This window comes from Camellia sinensis, chromosome 4 (genome assembly GCF_055761805.1).
Source record: "Camellia sinensis isolate YWXY chromosome 4, ASM5576180v1, whole genome shotgun sequence".
NCBI lineage: Eukaryota > Viridiplantae > Streptophyta > Magnoliopsida > Ericales > Theaceae > Camellia > Camellia sinensis.
In genome coordinates, this window is record NC_138964.1 from 65,854,609 (window position 1) to 65,873,886 (window position 19,278).

The 19,278-nt window shown below is 31.2% G+C and overlaps 1 protein-coding gene and 1 long non-coding RNA gene across 3 annotated transcripts; one reads left to right on the forward strand and one right to left on the reverse strand.

Annotated features, from left to right (window-relative positions):
- The first annotated feature begins 3,994 nt into the window (after nucleotides 1–3,994).
- LOC114289355 (receptor-like protein Cf-9) lies at nucleotides 3,995–9,126 on the forward strand. Its single transcript, XM_028233075.2, has 3 exons — nucleotides 3,995–5,154; nucleotides 5,246–6,757; nucleotides 8,875–9,126. Exons 1-2 carry the CDS (start codon nucleotides 4,110–4,112, stop codon nucleotides 6,727–6,729), a joined length of 2,529 nt encoding a protein of 842 aa, XP_028088876.1. The 5' UTR covers nucleotides 3,995–4,109; the 3' UTR covers nucleotides 6,730–6,757; nucleotides 8,875–9,126.
- A 1,818-nt stretch (nucleotides 9,127–10,944) lies between these two features.
- LOC114289369 (uncharacterized) lies at nucleotides 10,945–18,535 on the reverse strand. 2 transcript variants are annotated; one of them, XR_014366654.1, is made up of 5 exons: nucleotides 18,057–18,528; nucleotides 16,488–16,563; nucleotides 12,978–13,340; nucleotides 12,622–12,816; nucleotides 10,945–11,123 (listed from the first exon to the last, which is right to left on the reverse strand). It is a non-coding gene; the product is annotated as an uncharacterized LOC114289369 (long non-coding RNA). The 2 variants fall into 2 exon arrangements; XR_014366653.1 differs by lacking the exon at nucleotides 16,488–16,563 and having other exon boundaries at nucleotides 18,057–18,535.
- Between the last annotated feature and the right edge of the window lie 743 nt (nucleotides 18,536–19,278).

A 19,278-nucleotide genomic window follows, 5' to 3' on the forward strand; every position in this document is an offset into this window, starting at 1 on the left:
ACATTACCAAACAGGCATATTATTATTGATAAATTTTTGTTTTATTTTACACTGAAAACAGAATCTTACAATTCGCAATATAATTTTATGATTCAATCCAAGAGCCTCTCACAATGATTTGATTTTAACAACGTTGGTCTACCGAGTTAACTAACCAATAGTGTTACATATATCAATTAGTATATCAATTTATGTACCAGCGCATACTAAGACATTGTCATTTAAAAATTATAGATTTCATCCATTATTCAAACTATAAAAATTTAAAATTTCTAAAATTATATTAAATCATCTATTAATATATCAATTGATATATATAATTTTATTATTAACCAAAACGTGCTTCACTCATCAAGGAGCACTTCACCAATAAGGCCGGCATTGAGCGAGATATGACATGTAAAACACATTTTATGGAAAATTGGAGCAGGAAAGATCCTCTTCATACTTTATGAAAAGCTCTAGGGTGGAAAGATCCTCTTCAGTCTTCTTTTTATATTGGAGAATGTTATTTGAATATGTGATGTTTGCTACGGATCTAATTTTAATTATTTGGATGGTTTATCTATTAAGTTATATTTAGTTAAAATTTTAACAGTAATATTATAAATTTAATATTAAATACTCAAAAATTATTTACAATTATTATCTTGTGGTTCATATTCATTCTACACATAAATCTCACACTACACAAATTTAATCTTCACCACATAATCACTCACTCAAAAAATTCTGGGTGAATGTCTCGCACCATAACATTTTTTAAATTTGAAATTGATTTGATAATTATAATCATATAATTTCTTTATATTTAACTTAAAAAACAGTTGTCATTCATTTTAAAAAAATAAATACATATGAAAAAATTATTTAAATATGATTATTGGATTTGTTTTTTTTTTCATAGAGCATTTCACACTCCATAATGGAGAAAACTAGTATAGTAGTATTATATTAGGGTGGCGCTTACAGTCCCTGCTTATCATTATTATTATTATTATTAATTTTATTATTATTTTTTTTTTAATGGAATTCCATTTGTTTGAATCCGCATTAATAAAATTTAAACATTAATAAAGTTTCTAGGGACCCAACGTAATACCAAAACTATCCCACCTCTAAAACATTACAAACTACTTAGCTGCACACACCATAATAATTTGGACAATCACTAAAATATAATCTAACAAAGGAAATGGAAATGATATTAGGTTTTATGGAATTGGAATGATGATGATGATGATGAAAATTTTACTTTGAATTTAATAATTTATACCCCTTTGGGTTGGACTTTCACCAATTTTCTCTAAATATATATATATATATATATAGAAAACCAATGTCAAATCTTCTTTTTATAAGGCTTAAAATTACACTCAAGTTAAGTGTTCAATTCATTCTCTTCCAAACTATGGTTGACAATGTATTAGAAGAAAAAAAAAAAAAAATAACACTTAGCACCTCTTATCTATGCAACCAATACGGCATTTAATAAAGTTGTTGAATTGTATATGTTTTTTTTTAACTTTGTTACATGATTATAGGATTGGACACAACTCTTTTACATTAGGTGATATTTAAATATTTTGGGTTTAAATTATAAATTTGGATAAGAATTTGAAAAAGAGAAGGAAAAATGTAAAAATAATGCTAATAAAATTTAAACTATTTTTTTCCCCCATAATATTGTATCTGATTCTATAACTAATTCTATACAGCTAGAAGTTTTCATTTTTATTTAAATCAGTTGAATAGGAAGCAATGTTAAATTTTAAGTTATTAATATGTGGATTAGTTGGACAAGAAACTTCATGGAATCACCATGTGAAACTTCTTGCCCTTCGTCATAGCAATAACTTGACCAATTATTAAATGTGATAGACTCAACTCAAAATTATAAATTCATCTAATTAAATTCATTTCAATTCTATTTAAATTCACTTAAAATAATAATTTAATCTAACAAATTACATCTTATAAATCTAATAAAAAATTAATTTAATCTTTTAAATCTTACTACCGTTTTATATTTTGTTTTTCTTTATTTATAAATTATGTCCTCTCTATTAAAAAATAAATAAAAAATGTAAACCTTTCAATTTTTTGGATTGATTTATACGCAACTTCCATTACATCATAGTAATGTAATCATTCGCTAGCCCCAAAAATTCACTTTCGTGTGATTCCAAAATTGGAGTATTAAACTTCTTTTAAACTATTATTTTCGTTGAAATCTCAAAATAAATTTTATTTCACGTGGTTCCAAAATTGTGATACAAAACTTCTTTCAAACTATCACTTTATACATCTTGATATTTAAATGAAGGATGATTATAAATTTTATACATCTTAATATTTTAATTTAAAATTTATTTTTTGATTTGTATGCAATATTAATAATTAAATTTTTTTATACAATATTAATAATTCATTTTTTTTTTTGTAAATAAATTATTAAGTGAATTAATGATTTTTAGTGATATGAGAAATATTTTTTGATGAACAATTTTGATAATTTTGTTGTTGCATAGGAGAGCAGTTAGATTTTTTTTTTTTTTTTTTTTTGTAGTTAGATTAAAAAAATTAAACAAAGAGTAGTAATAATGAGAACTTTAAGTATTTTTAACATTAAAAGCTGAAACTCTTACAGATGAGTATATCATTGCAAAAATATTTATTTTCTTGATATATTTTCATGATTTTTCTTGATTTGAATCTGACAAAGCTATATGAGTTGATCAAGATTAGGACTCCTTTGTGGATGAAACCATTCTTAAAGGTGTTCAACTTTTCAGTTCAAGATTTTATTTTCAATCTGAGGCAGATCAGGATGTGTTTGGGGAGTAGAGTTTTGATTTGAAGTTGGGGTGGTCACAATAGAGTTTTGATCTGAATGTGTGTTCAACTTGTTTCTCCGTTTTCTGTGTTTGTTGGTTTCTCACAAACATTTAAGGGGTGCTAGCATATGACCGGGTAGCCCTCGCGGTGCCAACCTTGTTGGGATGACATGGGTCTGCTGTGACGCTTTTTGCATTTGTCCTCTTTATTGATATATCTTCTCTAGTTGCTTGAATATTCATCAATAAAATTCTTTTTTGGCTGATCAAAAAAAAAAAAATGAGAAGGTAGTGAATGAAACAAATATTGAACAGGCCATGGTAGTGAAATTATTAAAACATCTTCCTCATTAATCAAACCATCGAAAAGTTTAGACCTACAATTGCAAACTCATCGTGTTTGCACCCACTGCTAGTAATAATATAAAATTTACTTGCATTGTTCTAGTAAATCAGATAAAATCAATTGTTTTACAAGAACATGATATATGCGTGTATATATATATCTTTGTATGATCAAAACCAAACAATGTATAAATAATATAAACAAAAAAAAATAAAAACAGAAAGAGGAGGGTTTGAGGTAGAGATGAGAAAGAAGATAAAACAATACATACCCGAAAAACAAGTAGAGCTCTGAAGAAGACAAGAACATGGTGGAGAGTAGATCAACATCTAAAAAAATTAGAATAGTTTATCTACTGATGTTAAGGATCATGTAAATTCCATGAGGTAACCGATCCCAAACATCCATGGTGTTTGATTGATAGTAGATTGTGATGTTTCAAGGTGTTTGGTTATTTTAAGGTGTTTGATTTTTGAAGTTGTTTGAATTTGAAAAGATGTCTATGGTTGTCTGTGATTTTATTAATGTTTAATAAATTTAGGAGAGTAATTTCAGAATACATAAAAAGTAAAAAACATGACAATTTGTCACACTTTTATAATAACTTAAATAAATTAAAAAAATTAATTATTTAAAAGTTAGAGAAAGAATACTTTTTATTTTAACTTTTTAATTATTAACTTTCAACTTATAATAAATTGTAAATTGCAGCTATGCTCAACATTTATAAAGCCAAGTCTTCCTTGACGAGTGAAAAGTTATGGAGTCCAGCTGTGTAAACATCAATGAAGACTGACTAGTCAAAGTCAGTTTACTTGTTTGTAGGCTTTGCATTGCACCTACATTTGCCTATAAAAGCATTTGGCCTCTCCCCTGTTAACAGTCAGCAAGCATTACAACCTTTGTTTTTGAATCTAGGAGCAAACATGGCCTCTAACAATCAACTCTTTCACCTCTTTTTGTTTCTTTGTTTATTCCAGATTACTTGTTTGCATGCCCAACTCTGCACTCAACAACAGACCTCTGCATTGCTCCAATTTAAGCAACAATTTTCCTTCTATAAATATGCTTCCTACTTTCAGTGTGATCTTTCCGGAATCCATTCTTACCCGAAGACGGAGTCGTGGAAGGAGGGTTCTGATTGTTGCTCATGGGATGGGGTCGAGTGTGACAACAACACAAGTCAAGTAATTGGCCTCGACCTCAGTTGCAGCTGGCTCAACGGCACCATCCACCCCAATAGCACCATCTTCTACTACTTTCCTCATCTCCACAGGCTCAACCTCGCTTTCAATGACTTTGGTATGTCTCGAATCTCATCTGAATTTAGTCGATTCACCAGATTGACACACCTCAACCTCTCTGGCTCTAGTTTTTCTGGCAAAGTCCCTATAGAAGTCTCCTTTCCGAGCAAATTGGTCTCGCTTGATCTCTCTTGCAATTATGGTTTGACGTTGGAAGAACCGGGATTTGAATTACTTGTTCAAAACTTAACCAAGGTAAGAGATCTTAATCTTGATAGTGTAAACATATCTTCAGTGGTTTCGAATTCCTTGCTCAATCTGACTTCTTTAACACTTCTCGATCTTGGTTCGTGTGGATTGCTTGGAAAATTTCCTGACGGAATATTCCATTTACCACATCTGAATGAGTTGTGGATAGGGGATAATCCTGCTCTCACTGGTTATTTTCCCGAGTTTATAAACTCGAGCAGTCCTCTCCAGTACTTGGCGCTTTCAGTCACTAATTTCTCTGGAGAACTACCCGACTCAATTGGGAATTTGAAGTCCTTGACAGCGTTGTATGCCGGTCGTTGTAAATTTTATGGATCCATCCCTACGTCGCTCGGAAACCTTACGGAAATGATTGAATTAGAAATCGGACAAAACAATTTCACTGGCATGCTCCCATCTTCACTTTCAAACCTGGGAAATCTCGTCTACTTGGCAGCTCGGGGTAATAAGTTTGAAGGTAAAATCGCAGATTTTTTACCTAATGTAAAAAGTCTTCTTTATTTATATATTGGTTCAATTTCTTCTTTATTAATTTACTCAGTTAACAGGACCTCTTCCATCACAAATAATTGGACTTCCAAATCTATGGTGGTTGGATTTAGCTGATAACTTAATCAACGGCACAATTCCATCTTGGGTCTTCAGCTTACCAGCATTGCATTGCTTCAACATCAGTAATAACAAATTGACTGGCCATGTAAAACAGTTCAAATCCACTCATTTAACTACTATTGATTTGAGAAATAACAACTTCCATGGTAGGTTTCCAAGTTCAACCTTCAAACTCGTGAACCTTACTGCTCTCCTTCTTTCATCAAATAACTTCAGTGGTGACCTAGACATGCTCTGTCATGCAATTTCCCTTCGATTTCTTGTCCTGTCTAGCAATAGCTTTAATGGTTCTATTCCACAATGTTTAGGAAACTTCAGCACATATTTCTTTGTGCTCGATCTGCGGAAGAATAATTTTTCTGGCACAATTCCTAATACATTTGTAAAGGGAAATTCCTTCAAAACTATCAACCTTAATGGAAATGGATTTGAGGGTACAGTACCAAAATCTTTAGTCAATTGCAAAATGCTACGAGTGCTAGATCTTGGATGTAACAAGTTCTCTGACAAATTCCCATATTGGTTGGAAAAACTACATTGGTTGCAAGTTCTAATTTTGAGATCTAACAAATTCCATGGACCTATGCCAACTTCCAAAGCCAAATTTCCCTTCCTTAGCTTGCGAGTTATGGATTTGTCAGACAATTATTTTACTGGTCCACTTCCAAAAACATATTTCAAGAATTTCAATGCAATGATGAATGTCAAAGAAGCCAATTTTCAATTGCAATACATAGAGATACATGGGGCTGATGCTATATATTATTATCATGATTTTTTGACTATGGTAATCAAAGGATCAACCACTAAAATGGAAAAAGTCTTAACCATTTTCATTGCCATTGATTTATCAAAAAACAATTTTGAAGGTGAGATTCCAGAAATCATTGGAAGGCTAAATTCAATCCAAGGGCTCAATTTATCTCATAATAGCCTTACAGGTCATATACTAGCATCTCTTGCTAATTTGACAATGCTTGAGTGGTTAGATCTCTCTTCCAACAAACTCACTGGGGAGATCCCTCAACAACTAAGGAATTTGATATCCCTTGAAGTCTTGAACCTTTCGCAGAATCAACTAATAGGGCCAATACCACAAGGCAACCAATTTAATACATTTTTAAATGACTCCTACATTGGCAACTTGGCATTATGTGGACCTCCATTGCTTAATACATGCAATCCAAGGACACCACAACCACCACCCTTGATGTTTCAACAAGAAGACAATACTTCAAGTGGATTCAATTGGGAAGTCATATTACCAGGTTATATATGTGGACTTGTGTGGGGACTTGTTATGGGATATCTTATGTTCTCTAGAGGAAAACCTCAATTGCTTGTGAGGATCATTGAAGGTGAACGAAACGAAAGCAGAAAGAGATTTAAAAAGCATGCTCACAAGAACAGAGGAAGGTGAAATTAGCCAATGCAAATGATGTCCTTTGGTAAGTGTCACAATGAATTTCTGCATCCTTTTGCTTGATTATGAAAAATTATGGCTTGGTTATGGTTGTTATCTAGTCTATTTTTAGTTTCTTAGCAGTTTATTGTATCATGCATAATAAAGCTAGTTTATTTCCTTTGATGTTTATACAAAGCACTTGATTGGAAATCATCACGCGAAAAATTAAAAAATAAAATCATGGACGTAATAAATGAGTGGTGAAAATAAAGGTTTGTTATTGACTCTAATGGCTGCAATTGACAAAAGGAACAAGACTTGGACACTTTTTTAATAGTTTTTCATTTTCTTTTTAAATTTACTTTTATACCCTAAACTATAGTCACTTTTTCTACTTCATTTTTAAATTATTAATTGCATCTATTTAGTCTTTATTGTTCATGATTTCAGTTCATTTTTAAATTATTTGTCCAAATCATTAATGCTAAAAATCTAATCTGATGGTTAAAAAAAATAATTTTACAATTTAGACCACCAAAAACCCAGATTTCTCTCTACTTCAAATAATGAATAAGAAAATGACTGCTTGGTTAGGTAAATTTACACCAACCTCTCCTAATTATAGTGGGTTAACACATAGTTTATTTTTATTAGTAATTCATTAGTTATATGAATAAAAAAATAATGGGTATGTTTGGTTTGTGTTTGAGAGATGTGTTTTAGAGATAAAAAGTACGAAAAGTTGTTTGGTTTGGTTTTTTTCAAAAGATGTTTTGGAAAATTATTTTGAGAGAGAGTTTTGGAAAAAGTGATTGATTTGATGTGTGTGAGAGAGAGATTTGTTTGGAAAACTTGTTTGGTTTACAAGTTTTGAGAAATTTTTTTGGGAAAATTTGTTTGGTTTGATTACTTTTAAAAACTTATTTGTAGAGAAAATTTCCCAAATTTTTTACCTTGTTTGGTTTAATTCACTTTTCAAAAAATTGAGTTTTTTTTTTTTTTCCTTTTTAGTGAATTTTTTTTAATATTTTACGCAAAATTTTTATTTATTAAATATATCTAATTTAGATACACTTAAAAAGTATAATATTTATAAAATATAAAATAAAAAATTCACCAAACACAAAAAAAAAAAATACAAATACAAATATATATATATATATATATATTAAAATTCAATACATTTTCATATTTTGTTATACAGTAAACTATTGTCACGTTTTTGTTACTTCATTCCTAATTTATTAGTTGCATCCATTTATTGTTTCTTATTTCAGTTCATATTGGATACGATATCCGCAAATCAGCAATAGTGAAAATTTAATCTAATGGGTAAAAAAAATAATTTAAGAATTTAAAAAATTTGAATGGTACAACTAACCCCTATTTTTTTCTTATTCACACTTACTAGACAGCTCACCCTTTACAACTAAACACTTATATTCCTCTCTACCTCTGATCTCAAATAATGAATAAAACAAATATGTTTTTGGTTGTACAGTTTAGAGTAAATTACATAGGTCTCTCTTAATATTTGAAGAAAACAAGCCCTCTTTTATGTTTTGCTTTCTATTATTAATATGGGAAAGAGTTCTGTCTAAGTTGCTGTTGAATTACAAGTGTGATAATCGGTTCGTAAGATACATTATAGATCTTATTTTGATGATCTGAATCGTACAATTTGTATAAAAAAAAAAAATTGTGTAGATCATTTAGGATAAAATTTAGATTAATGCAATATTTATATCCATATAATTTTTTTCATATTGGTCTTTAAAAAAATGAATGGACAATTTCAAAATTATACTTGTCATTCGTTTTTTTAAACAAATATAATGAAATCATATAGTTATGAATATAATAAATCTATTTTTTTATTTTTTATTTTTTAAATTATCAAAATAGGATATGCGGTGGCTCTATAAATCCCAACAACACCCGTAAAATTGTGGATGGGAGAGAATCCTTCCCATTCAAATTGAGCAACACCGAATGTGTTTTCATTGTTTTCATTTTTTTTTCATTGTTATCATACATTAATTGAAGCTATCTAATCAGCATATACATGGTTTTCAAAATATATTTGGGTGACATGCATGTCAAGTCCAATATGCTCAGGAAATTCAGTAATTGTAGCAATATTTGATTTGTGTCATGTAGTTGCGGTGCATTTCAATTTGATCCAAGTGGCATAGCTTTTTGGAGCTAGGGCGAATTTTGGTCAAGCTGATGCATTACACAATGCTGGGAAGTTGCAGATACAATATCAAATATTAGAATGTATATATATGTTAGTGAGTGTGTGTCTACTTGATGAGTGTGCTGTTAAATTTGTAAAATATAAATTTTAATTTTGATTTAAAAATGAATATGTTGTGTGCTATTATTAAGTAGTAAAGATATTGTTTCCCATATTGAAGATCTAGGATTGGAACCTTTTGCGTAGTTTGTATTTTCTCGTGTTTGGAATAATGGAAAACGAAAATTAATGAAAAATATTTTTTATTATCAACAAAAAAACAAGTGAAGAAATTGGCCTCGACCTCACTCAAAGAAGCATTTTGCAGGTAGAACATTGAGGCTAAAACACTGACAGTGGTAGGGGGTCACTTACCTCAAGTGCTAAAAGAATCCCAAAACTAACTTCAAAATACCACGATCCACTTCAATCTCATTGTCCTAATAAATATAACACCACATAAATAATTATGGAAGGATTACACTCCAGTGTATTTATAAATAAATAAGTAAAAAAATTATAAATACATTAAAAATTTATAATTTTAATTATTAATTTTCATAAACTTTGACTACTAATCCGTAATTATTTTTCTAAATTTACACTTATATATAATTTCCCCAATAATTATCAAAGAAAACATTGCCTAATAAGTGTTTGTGCAAAGTCTAGGATTGTTCATTGTCCACAACAGTCATCTATCCTATCTACTTCAGGTCTTGCAAATGTCCTTAACTCATACCCACTTATAATAATCCAATCACCTTTGCTGATTAATATTAATGCCCATACACACACCAGTTTGGTTAAGCAATTTCGTTCATAAGTTCCTTTTTCTTTTTTTCTTCCTTTCTTTTTTTTTTTTTTCAACTCTGGTTTCTATGATATCCAACCAGCCAAATATGCATGCAAGTGATATGAATCCCACACAACACACCTTGGCTCCTTGCTTCCTGCACCGACCCAAGCAAGGTACAAATGTTGCCATGCTCCGCTACCTCAGGCACTTCTCACGGGTTAATCGCCAAAAAAACTACCCAAACATCATACATAATCTGTGGGTTCTAGCCAAACCCTAAAGAAATTTAGCCCCAAATTGACATACAATAAATAATAGAAAGGAGAGGTTGTACTAGAGTTCTTAGCTTAAAGAATAAATAGATTGACCTAGTACCAAGAATTGATTCTTCAACCTCTTTTGTTGGAACCCTCAAGAGATCCCCTTCTTTGGATTTTTTGAGAATAACTGTAAAACCTAATGAAGTTATTAACCTAATTTTTTTGAAATTACAAAGTTAACCTCTTCATATATTAGTTATATGCATGTCTTGGGTATTACATTAGGTTTTAAGTCTACCATTTCTTTTAAGGTCACAAATTAACACTCGAGAAAGCTGGTGATGATACTTTTAAGATGGTGTATAATTTTTGAAGGGGCTTCAGCTTAAATGTTTTTCTATTTCAAGTATGTATACTCTGAATTTAAGTTAAGATGTTCACAATTTATTATTAAACTTTACTGAAAACCAAAAATAAATAAATAAACAAAGAAAAGAAAAGAAACGAAAATTCATATTAGTGAAAGTCAAAACATGAGCTAAAAATGTGTTGATGCTCAACTTCTAATTGCACTTCAGCTTATTTGCTCTGGGTTCTAGGTAGGTTTTCTTTCTATTTACCGCTATTTTGAGAAAAATGCTTGGGAGCACTAAAAATGGAGCATTAGAAGGAGCACTAGGACCCGCCTACTTTCTATGCCTTTTTTCTTTTTTTTTTCTTTACCATTCCCAATACATTAGTGCTATTAGTGGTGTATTTTTTAGTAGTCTAAATCATTGTTGCCATTTTAATGGAGATACTAATTAATTGCTCAACTTCGACATATTTGAAAAATAATTAATATTATTTTTGTATGCACAATTCAATAATGTAATACACACTATATATTATACTTTGAATCACAACCATATTAAATGAAATAACGTCATATATTTCATAAATAAAAGTTAAATATTTTATAAATAAAAGTTAAATATTTTCAAAAGTATATACAAAGGAATTAAATAAAAAATTTAACTGTGCTTACATATATTAAAAAATTAAAAAACTTGAAAAATTAAGTTCTTGAATTCTTTGACCATATTTTGCATCTCTCCAAGAAATTTCTAACCTGAAAAATAAAAATAAAAATTAATTCAGAAACCACTAAAAGCATATGAATAAACTAACTATAAAATAAGCAAAAAAATCAAATATCCATACACCAAACAACCTGCATATTAACTTTCATCCTCAACTTCTATCATATCAAGCTCATAACAACCTCAAACATACAAACCAAAAAAAGTACCCAAATTATAAGATTCACTAATCTCTAAAATACGACTTTAAACATCCAAAAAGTATAACTACAAATCGTAAATCAATTAGTCTAATATTTAGTCTAAAAGAATGAATTAACTAGGCCATGAAACTATACTTCCTATTACATCTTGAAGATCATATATTTCTTGAAGATCATGAATTGACTAGGCCATGGAACTGTATGATTTAAACCTGAGTGTTTCTAATCCTATCATATTAACACACGTATTATTACAGTAAGCCATATTACGCAAAATATGACATGAATGAGGAGCTGGTAACCTATGTTTTACACTAGCAAAAAGAAAAGAAAGTGATACATCATCAGGCTATTCAAATCCCAATCATCCATGAATAGCACTCACAGGCCACAACTCTATTTATATTGACTTAATGTCAAGCACATAAAATGTGCAATATATCAGTACTTCAAGCATGTGTCACATAGTTCTGTAACTATGAAATGAACTTGCAATACTTGTACAAGTTAGTTTAAACCTCATTAACTAGCACCACTACTCCACTCATTAAACCTCATTAACTAGCACCACTACTCCACTCATATTGACTAATTCCCAAGCACATAAAAATGTGTAATATATCAATCAGTACTTTGAGCATGCTATCATATGCTACTGCACAAATTAAAGGAAAAACCTATAATGTGTGTGAGATTTTGCATAATCCTGAGTGTTTCTAATCCTAGGCTACTGCACAAATTAAGGGAAAAAAGGAATTCCAGAAGTAATGTCTCAGAGGCTAAAATAGAAAAAGGTTACACAAAAAATACGCCAAGAGTCTACAACATTAGATGTCACAGACCCAAAACAAAGCTAGCTGGGTATTAAGAGAGCTAAAACACAACCAAAATGACCAAGAGATGTTCACAGAGACCACAGTGCAGCCATGCAGAGCACAAAATGCTAGAAAAGGCAGAGCAAAACTCTCTCTCTCTCTCTCTCTCTCTCACACACACACACAAAGACCCAAAAAGAAAAACAAATAAATAAAGAATACAGCAAGACTCTACTTTCAGATAGAAATGGCAGAAGAATTTCCAGAAACAAACCCAAGTGAACACATCAATTTTGAATTCTGTTCTAAGCTGCCTTTCCTATGTTAATTTTCTTTTAGTTTACTGGATGCTTCTTAATGAAATAATCTACATTGATAGTGCTTTTTAAATAATCTTTATAAGCCAAACAATAGAAATGAAAAGGATAACAGAATCCAACAAGTGTTGAATATCCAAAGGAGTTGTATATGTGACAAAACACATGCCTACTAGTAGGGGAAAGGAAAACCTGGATGTTATTTGATACAATATTTCTGACAAGTCTAGTTTCTGCTCAAAACTCTGTTACATTGTGGCAAATCCAATAAGAAGAGGTTCGAGAAGCCCAACAAGACAGCTCTTTATCTAAACCCCCTTTTCTGTTTCAGATTTATCTTTGTTAGGTTTGCAAGCAACAATCGATCATTCAATGCACCAAACAGCACTGTACAGAAGTTCATCTTGATGGCTCAGAAAAGCAGTGGTATATTACAAAGTTGCAATTGTTGATATATAGATCAAACAAGAGTAGAGAAAATAACATGATGCTGAGGAACCTCAAATATGAAAGTAAAAATTTTAACTAACTGAAACAATGTATGATACCTGCATTGGGCATCCTAATAGAAAGAATTGTCCTCACTTTTCCATCCCACCCAAGCACGCTGATTGCAGTGGCAGTTGAAAATAGAAGTGCAGGTCCAACCCAGAGAAGTGATCTAAAGTAATCATAGGTTAGAGACCCAAACAATTTTAATAACTATTAACCATGTCATATAACAAAAAGTGTAACTATCAGAAAAGTAGCCAATATGAAATAAGTTTTCCATCTAAGGATATTAAAGGAAGTTCCTTATCAAATTTTGTAGAACTGCTAGCCAATATATCTAGATCTGCTGAAACAATTAGAACTCTTTGAGTTGTTAATACTCCTGCGACATAGCCTCATAGAGTTTCTTGCCAGTGAACCTGGAAAAGAGAGTTAGAAGAAACAAGAAACAATTTTCTAATTATTTGTACATTCAATTCCAAGGGAAAAATTAATAGAGAGAGAGAGAGAGAGAGAGAGAACAACTGATAAGAGTAGATCCACATGGATGGTTAATTAGTCGAAAGCTCACTTTCTGGTCAGTGGTAACTAATTCATGGTATTTGGAAAGCTATATGACCAGCCATAGGAGCTATTTTATATTAATAAGAAAAAAATTATAAGAAAAAATTCTGAGTACCCCATGCTAAAGTTGCTGATATTCTGCAGCACAATGGTGCAGTTAGCAGTGTTAAAATTTGATATAGGTACAAGAATTAGATTTGGAATAGCAAAGCCCAAAAGGCCAACTCTGATCTGAGCTACATGGGACATATTTGATCTTCATTTTCCATTAGAGGGGAACATTATACTCAGCAAATCCACTCTATACAAAATTTCTTTAAAACTAGAACAGGTAAAGGACAAGGAAGAGGAATGAGAGCATCCTTTAAAAAACTTACGATTGAAGCAAAGAGCACAAATTATCTGACAGAACAGAAATGTAAAAACAGAAGAGCAATTATGAAAGAAAAAGTGATTACATCTAAATAATCTCTGCAACTTTTTTCTAATTCTAAGCCCTAGACAATGGACAACCCCACAATTATGGAACCTTTCAAACCTCATCCTATCCAACATGATAAAGATCAGTGTTTTTTAAGGCGAAAAGCGAACCGAGGCGACAAGGTCACCTAACGCCTAAGCGCGAGGCGACGAGGCGAGGCGAGGGCTTCATCGAAGCGAGGCGACCAGAAATGATATTTTTTTAAAATAAATGATATAGACAAAAATATAAATATTTTCAAGAACCAGAAAATTGAATTAAAATAATTAATTGAATAACCAGGAAATTAAAATAACTAGGAAATTAATTGAATTAAATTAATTGAATTAAAATAAACAAATTAATTGAATTAATTGAATTAAACAAATTAATTGAATTAAAATAATTAATTGAATAATCAGGAAATTAATTGAATTAAATTAATTAAATTAAAATAAACAAATTAATTGAATTAAACAAATTAATTGAATTAATTGAATTAAAATAATTAATTGAATAACAGGAAATTAAAATAATCAGGAAATTAATTGAATTAATTGAAATTTTAACACAGAAGAAAAAAAATAATTGAATTAATTGAAAAACAATTAATTTCAAAATAATTGAATTAATTTTAAAAATTAATTTTTGCGAATTAAAAATTAATTTTTAAAAAAAATGGATTAATTTGAAGTCGAACAGTGTTCGACAGTGCTCTTCTTCTTCAAGTCGAAGTCGAACAAAGAACAGATGAAGTCGAACAGGTCCGACAGTGAACAAAGGAGAAAGGAAGAAGAAGAAGAAAGGAAGAAGAAGGAAGAAGCAAACCCAGGCGATCGACTTTGGCAGAAGAAGACCAGATGCTGCGATTCGATTTCGGCAGACGATGCACTCCACCAAGTCGATCTAGGGTTTGGCTTCTTATTTCGTAATCAACTTTGTCGATCAAGGGCCCAGATGATTCGAACGAAGTCGATCAAGGGCCCAGATGTTTCGCACTTAAATCAGGCAGAAATACGATGAAGCGTCGCTTCTTTCCGCCTCACGCTTCATCGCCTAAGCCTCGCTTCAGGCGCTTCTGAGTCGCCTCACCATTTCGCCTCGCCTCAACACGCATGAAGCGCTGAAGGCTCGCCTCGCCTCGCTTAGCGCTTAGGCGAGCGCTTAGGCGAGCCTCTGATAACACTGATAAAGATCATAAGCAACTTTACTTTTTCTTTTTTACAAAAACCAATAGAATTTTTGGGAATATATTATTTCGCAATAATCATTAAAAAACTCTTAATGTCAAAGACATCATACTCATGTAGGAAGGTGTGTGTGTAACCATCCATGTTAGAAAACTGTTAAGATGTTTCTAAGCCATAGCTGACCCTATTTCCGCAAGAATGCAAACAATGATTTGGAAGTTCGCATGTGTGACCCATCTTCAACCTCACCGTGAAAGACAAGCAAATAATCTTTATAAGCAAGCAATGATTTGGAAGTTTGAATTTTTGAAGAAACACTCACTGTCTTCAATATCACCTGAGAAGTATCTCTCAGATCAGTATCACCTGAGAAGTAAGACTTTTTTTGTGGGTTTGATGATTATGACAATTGATCCAATTACATGAAAATGCCCTGCATCACTATACCACCAACTTGGAATTTTCTATTTCTTCCAAGTTTGAATGGAAAATCCATAACAGCAAAATGGGAAACACCAATTTATAAAATACTTATACAAATCTCAATCACATCCAATCTTTATGGTTTTTAAAATTTTACTAAATTTGAACAAAATATAATTCTTAAAATTTAATGATTTGATTCATTCTTAATTTCATTTTTAAAAAAAATTATTTTTTAATTTACCATAAGTTTCAAGAAAAGATATTTTTTTAACTATAAATTTGAATTCAAAGAAAAAAGTTGTGAAGGATTGCTCTTACAAATCAACATCAGAGTAAGGTCATATGCAAATTCTATGGTGGTTCAATCAAAGATGATGTAAACTAGCTTATAATGATAAAACATAGATCAAATCCCCAGTCACCAATTCTCTCGTCTTATCATGTTTAGAGAAACTCATGATGTAGTTAAAATAATTTGAGACATCAGGATAATGGATAATTGGGGTATAATCTGATAGAGCATTATGTGTGAACATAGCAAACCCACTTTGCAATATGCCGCTGTAATTTGCTAAAAATAGATGAATAATACGAAAAGAATAAATAATAAAGTACTATGTTAAGTGGCGTTTGGCAAATGCTTTTTCAATGGCTAAACAGGAGCAGCTTAAAGAGATCCATGTAGGTGTGTTATCATTGCTACCACGATTCTCACAATAAAGCAGAGATGGTTGGTAGTTGATTAAGAGGGAGTTAAAGCTTCAAGTCAATTATTGGAATCTCTATATACAAGTCTTAAAGTCAAGCAACTTGCTGAGAGCATCTATGGTAACTTCTGTTTAAAAAAAGAAAAAATCAAAGTTGAACAGGTAACAACTGTAGGACAGATATGTCTATGTAAATGTATAGAAAAGATGAGTTGCTACGATTGCCGGTGAAGGTGAAGTCTGATGATGATCTAGCAGCAGCTGCTGCTGAAGCTGCTGATGGAAGGCCAGGCTACTGCAAGAGATAGGTTTTATCATGCATTAGCAGGAGGCCAATTCTGAATATAAAGAGTTATGAAACACTTTTCCTAGTTTGAAGAATTATATACAAATAAATTGATCGTTTCTTATCTTTTTTTCTTCTTCTTTTTTTTTTTTTTATAGCTTCACCTTTTGTGTTGCAAGAGTAGACTGTGTTGCCTAACAGAATTTGCATCGATTTAGAATAGGTTAGATGTGAAAATTAGCATCTTTAATAACCAGAAGCATTCTGATTAGGTTAGTGGGTACTTTCTAGCTACTCCCTATTGTGATTCAATGTAATTGAGGGATTTGATGCTTCCCCAACCAAAAACCTGAGTGATCCAATGTAATGGTTGAGTATAATTGTTAGATACTTCACGATTTAATATTATTTTATTTATTGATTTTAAGATTATTTTATTTATTTATTTCTATTTTTTACACGTTAAAGGCTTAAATTATCCGGAAAGATACATTCTTATTTTAGGAAAGGGATAAAGACTCTCTGTTAGATTCCATGTCCTAAGATGAATGCAAAAGTTCAGATTTGGCTATCATAATACGTAAAACAATTAGAAAGAAATGGCATGATTAAATTGAAAATGCAAAACAATAAAGTTGCTTTTCCATGTTACTTTTTTGATTGTTCAACTTCAACACATTCTTTTTATCTTACATTTATTCTTGGATTGTTTTAAAAAATGCACCTTTCCACTTGATTGAAGGTGGTTTTGTTTTGGAAAAACAAATGCTAGATGATACAAGATTCCCAAAAATGCATCCCGACTTACAGCAAAAGGTTCCCATAAAGGTAATGTAAAAAAATTTTTTCCCCTGACAGAATATTAAAAGCAATAATCAATTGAAAACATTTACACCATTGCAATAAACAATTAACCCAAATACTTTTTTTTTTGATAAATAACCATTAACTCAAATACAATACTTCCCCACCCCCATTAACCCCAAATCTAGCCACCAAATAGGTCTTATTCCAGCCTTCCTTACAAAGTAGATCCTGCAATCCATCAACAAACTCCAAGGCTGAATCATATCATCAAAAATAATAGCCACACTCTGGTCCATTTCCCTATTCACATTAAACATATTCACCACATCCTGCAAATCAACTACTACAATAATAGAAGGAAACCTCAACTCCCCAGCTATCCTTATCTCGTCCCTACTAGCCAGCACTTATATTGAATAAAACTTAAAACAAATGAGGTATAATGTATATTAATTAATTTAACATGTTTATGATTTAAATGTAAAAAATACTGCCACAAATGGTTCTCCAAAGATAGAAATATACATGATAGATGAAAATGTATGAAAATTTTATTTTTTTTATATTTATCTATCTATCTATCTCTTCTTCTTTTTTTAATGTTTCTTAAATACGAGCACGAACAAAAGTGATTCTCTAAAAATTGAAAATGCACATGAATAAATTAATGTTCATGGAGGTAGTTTTTTCCTCACCTAAATGCACCACATAAAATGGAGAGAAAAATTAGGGCAAAGATGAACTGTCCATCCTGCAATTTTGTTTCTGAGGCATTAATGCGCCCCGCCGCCTGATTTTTCTCATCGTAATCAGCCCGTTCGAGATCGCCATTCTGACGAGTCCGGTGGTAGTCCTTTGTAGACAAGGGTTCTGAAACAGTTGAGGGGAGTGTAGGGTCTGGATTTGAACATATGGCTTGTAGAGGAATTGGAGAACATCGAATGTAGGGTTAGGGTTTTGGAACCGATGACGAGAGTGGAGAAGACGAAGTAGACGACCAGTGAAGATCGGTGAAGATAATAGGCGCAGAGAGAGAGGACGGTGAGAGAGGAGGTGGTGGCGGCGGCAGTGGTGGTCGCCGGTTGCGCCACCAGAGGCGACGACGTAGGAGGCGGAAGAGATAAAGAGACAGGAGAGTGAGAGGGAGTGCTAGGTTAGGGTTTACCCTCTGTATAATATATATATATATATATAAGGATAGGGTGGTTAGGTTAGAGTTTAGACACGTATGATTAAAAAAAATATTATCACACTCATTAAATTGAGTGTGATTAAAATATTATTTTAATTTTTTTATCATATTTTTAATAAAATTGAGATATTTTTAAATTTTTTATGTGATTTTTAATTTCGTATTAATTAGAAAGTGTGATTAAAAATATATATATATAATCATACTTAATTAAAAAGTGAGATAAAAAATAAATATTATTACACTTAATCAAATCAAGTGTGATTAAAATATCAATTTAATTTTTTTTTTATCACACTTTCAATTAAAGTGAGATATTTTGTCAAAGCGTTATCTTTAATTATTTTTATAGTAGTGACAACTTGATTAACACTACAATTCATATGATTTGTGAACTGTGGAGTTGGATAGATTTTGTAGCCCCTTTTTCCTTCTTTTTGTGAAAATTTCAAAATACAAATTCTAAGATTATTTGCTAAGTTTGGGAAGACTAAATAAGTACACTTTTTGACTTTTTTTGTATTATGTGTAGAAAAAGTAGAGAGGAGATGTTGATTGATGTGACCCAAAAAAGATAAAAAGATGAAATAAGTGTACTTTTTTAAGTTAGCCAAACTTAGCCTTAGGCCCCGTTTGGGGACTTACCATTTTAGCTAAAAAGTCAAAAAGTTACATTTTTAGCCAAAAAGCCAACAACTCATACCAAAAAGTCAAAGATTCTCTTT

Bases quoted from the DNA above. Each gene is read 5' to 3' on its own strand.
- LOC114289355 (XM_028233075.2), top strand. From the start codon at position 4,110: ATGGCCTCTAACAATCAACTCTTTCACCTCTTTTTGTTTCTTTGTTTA. The intron at 5,155-5,245 runs GTAAAATCGCAG...CTCAGTTAACAG, and splicing joins TCGGGGTAATAAGTTTGAAG to GACCTCTTCCATCACAAATA.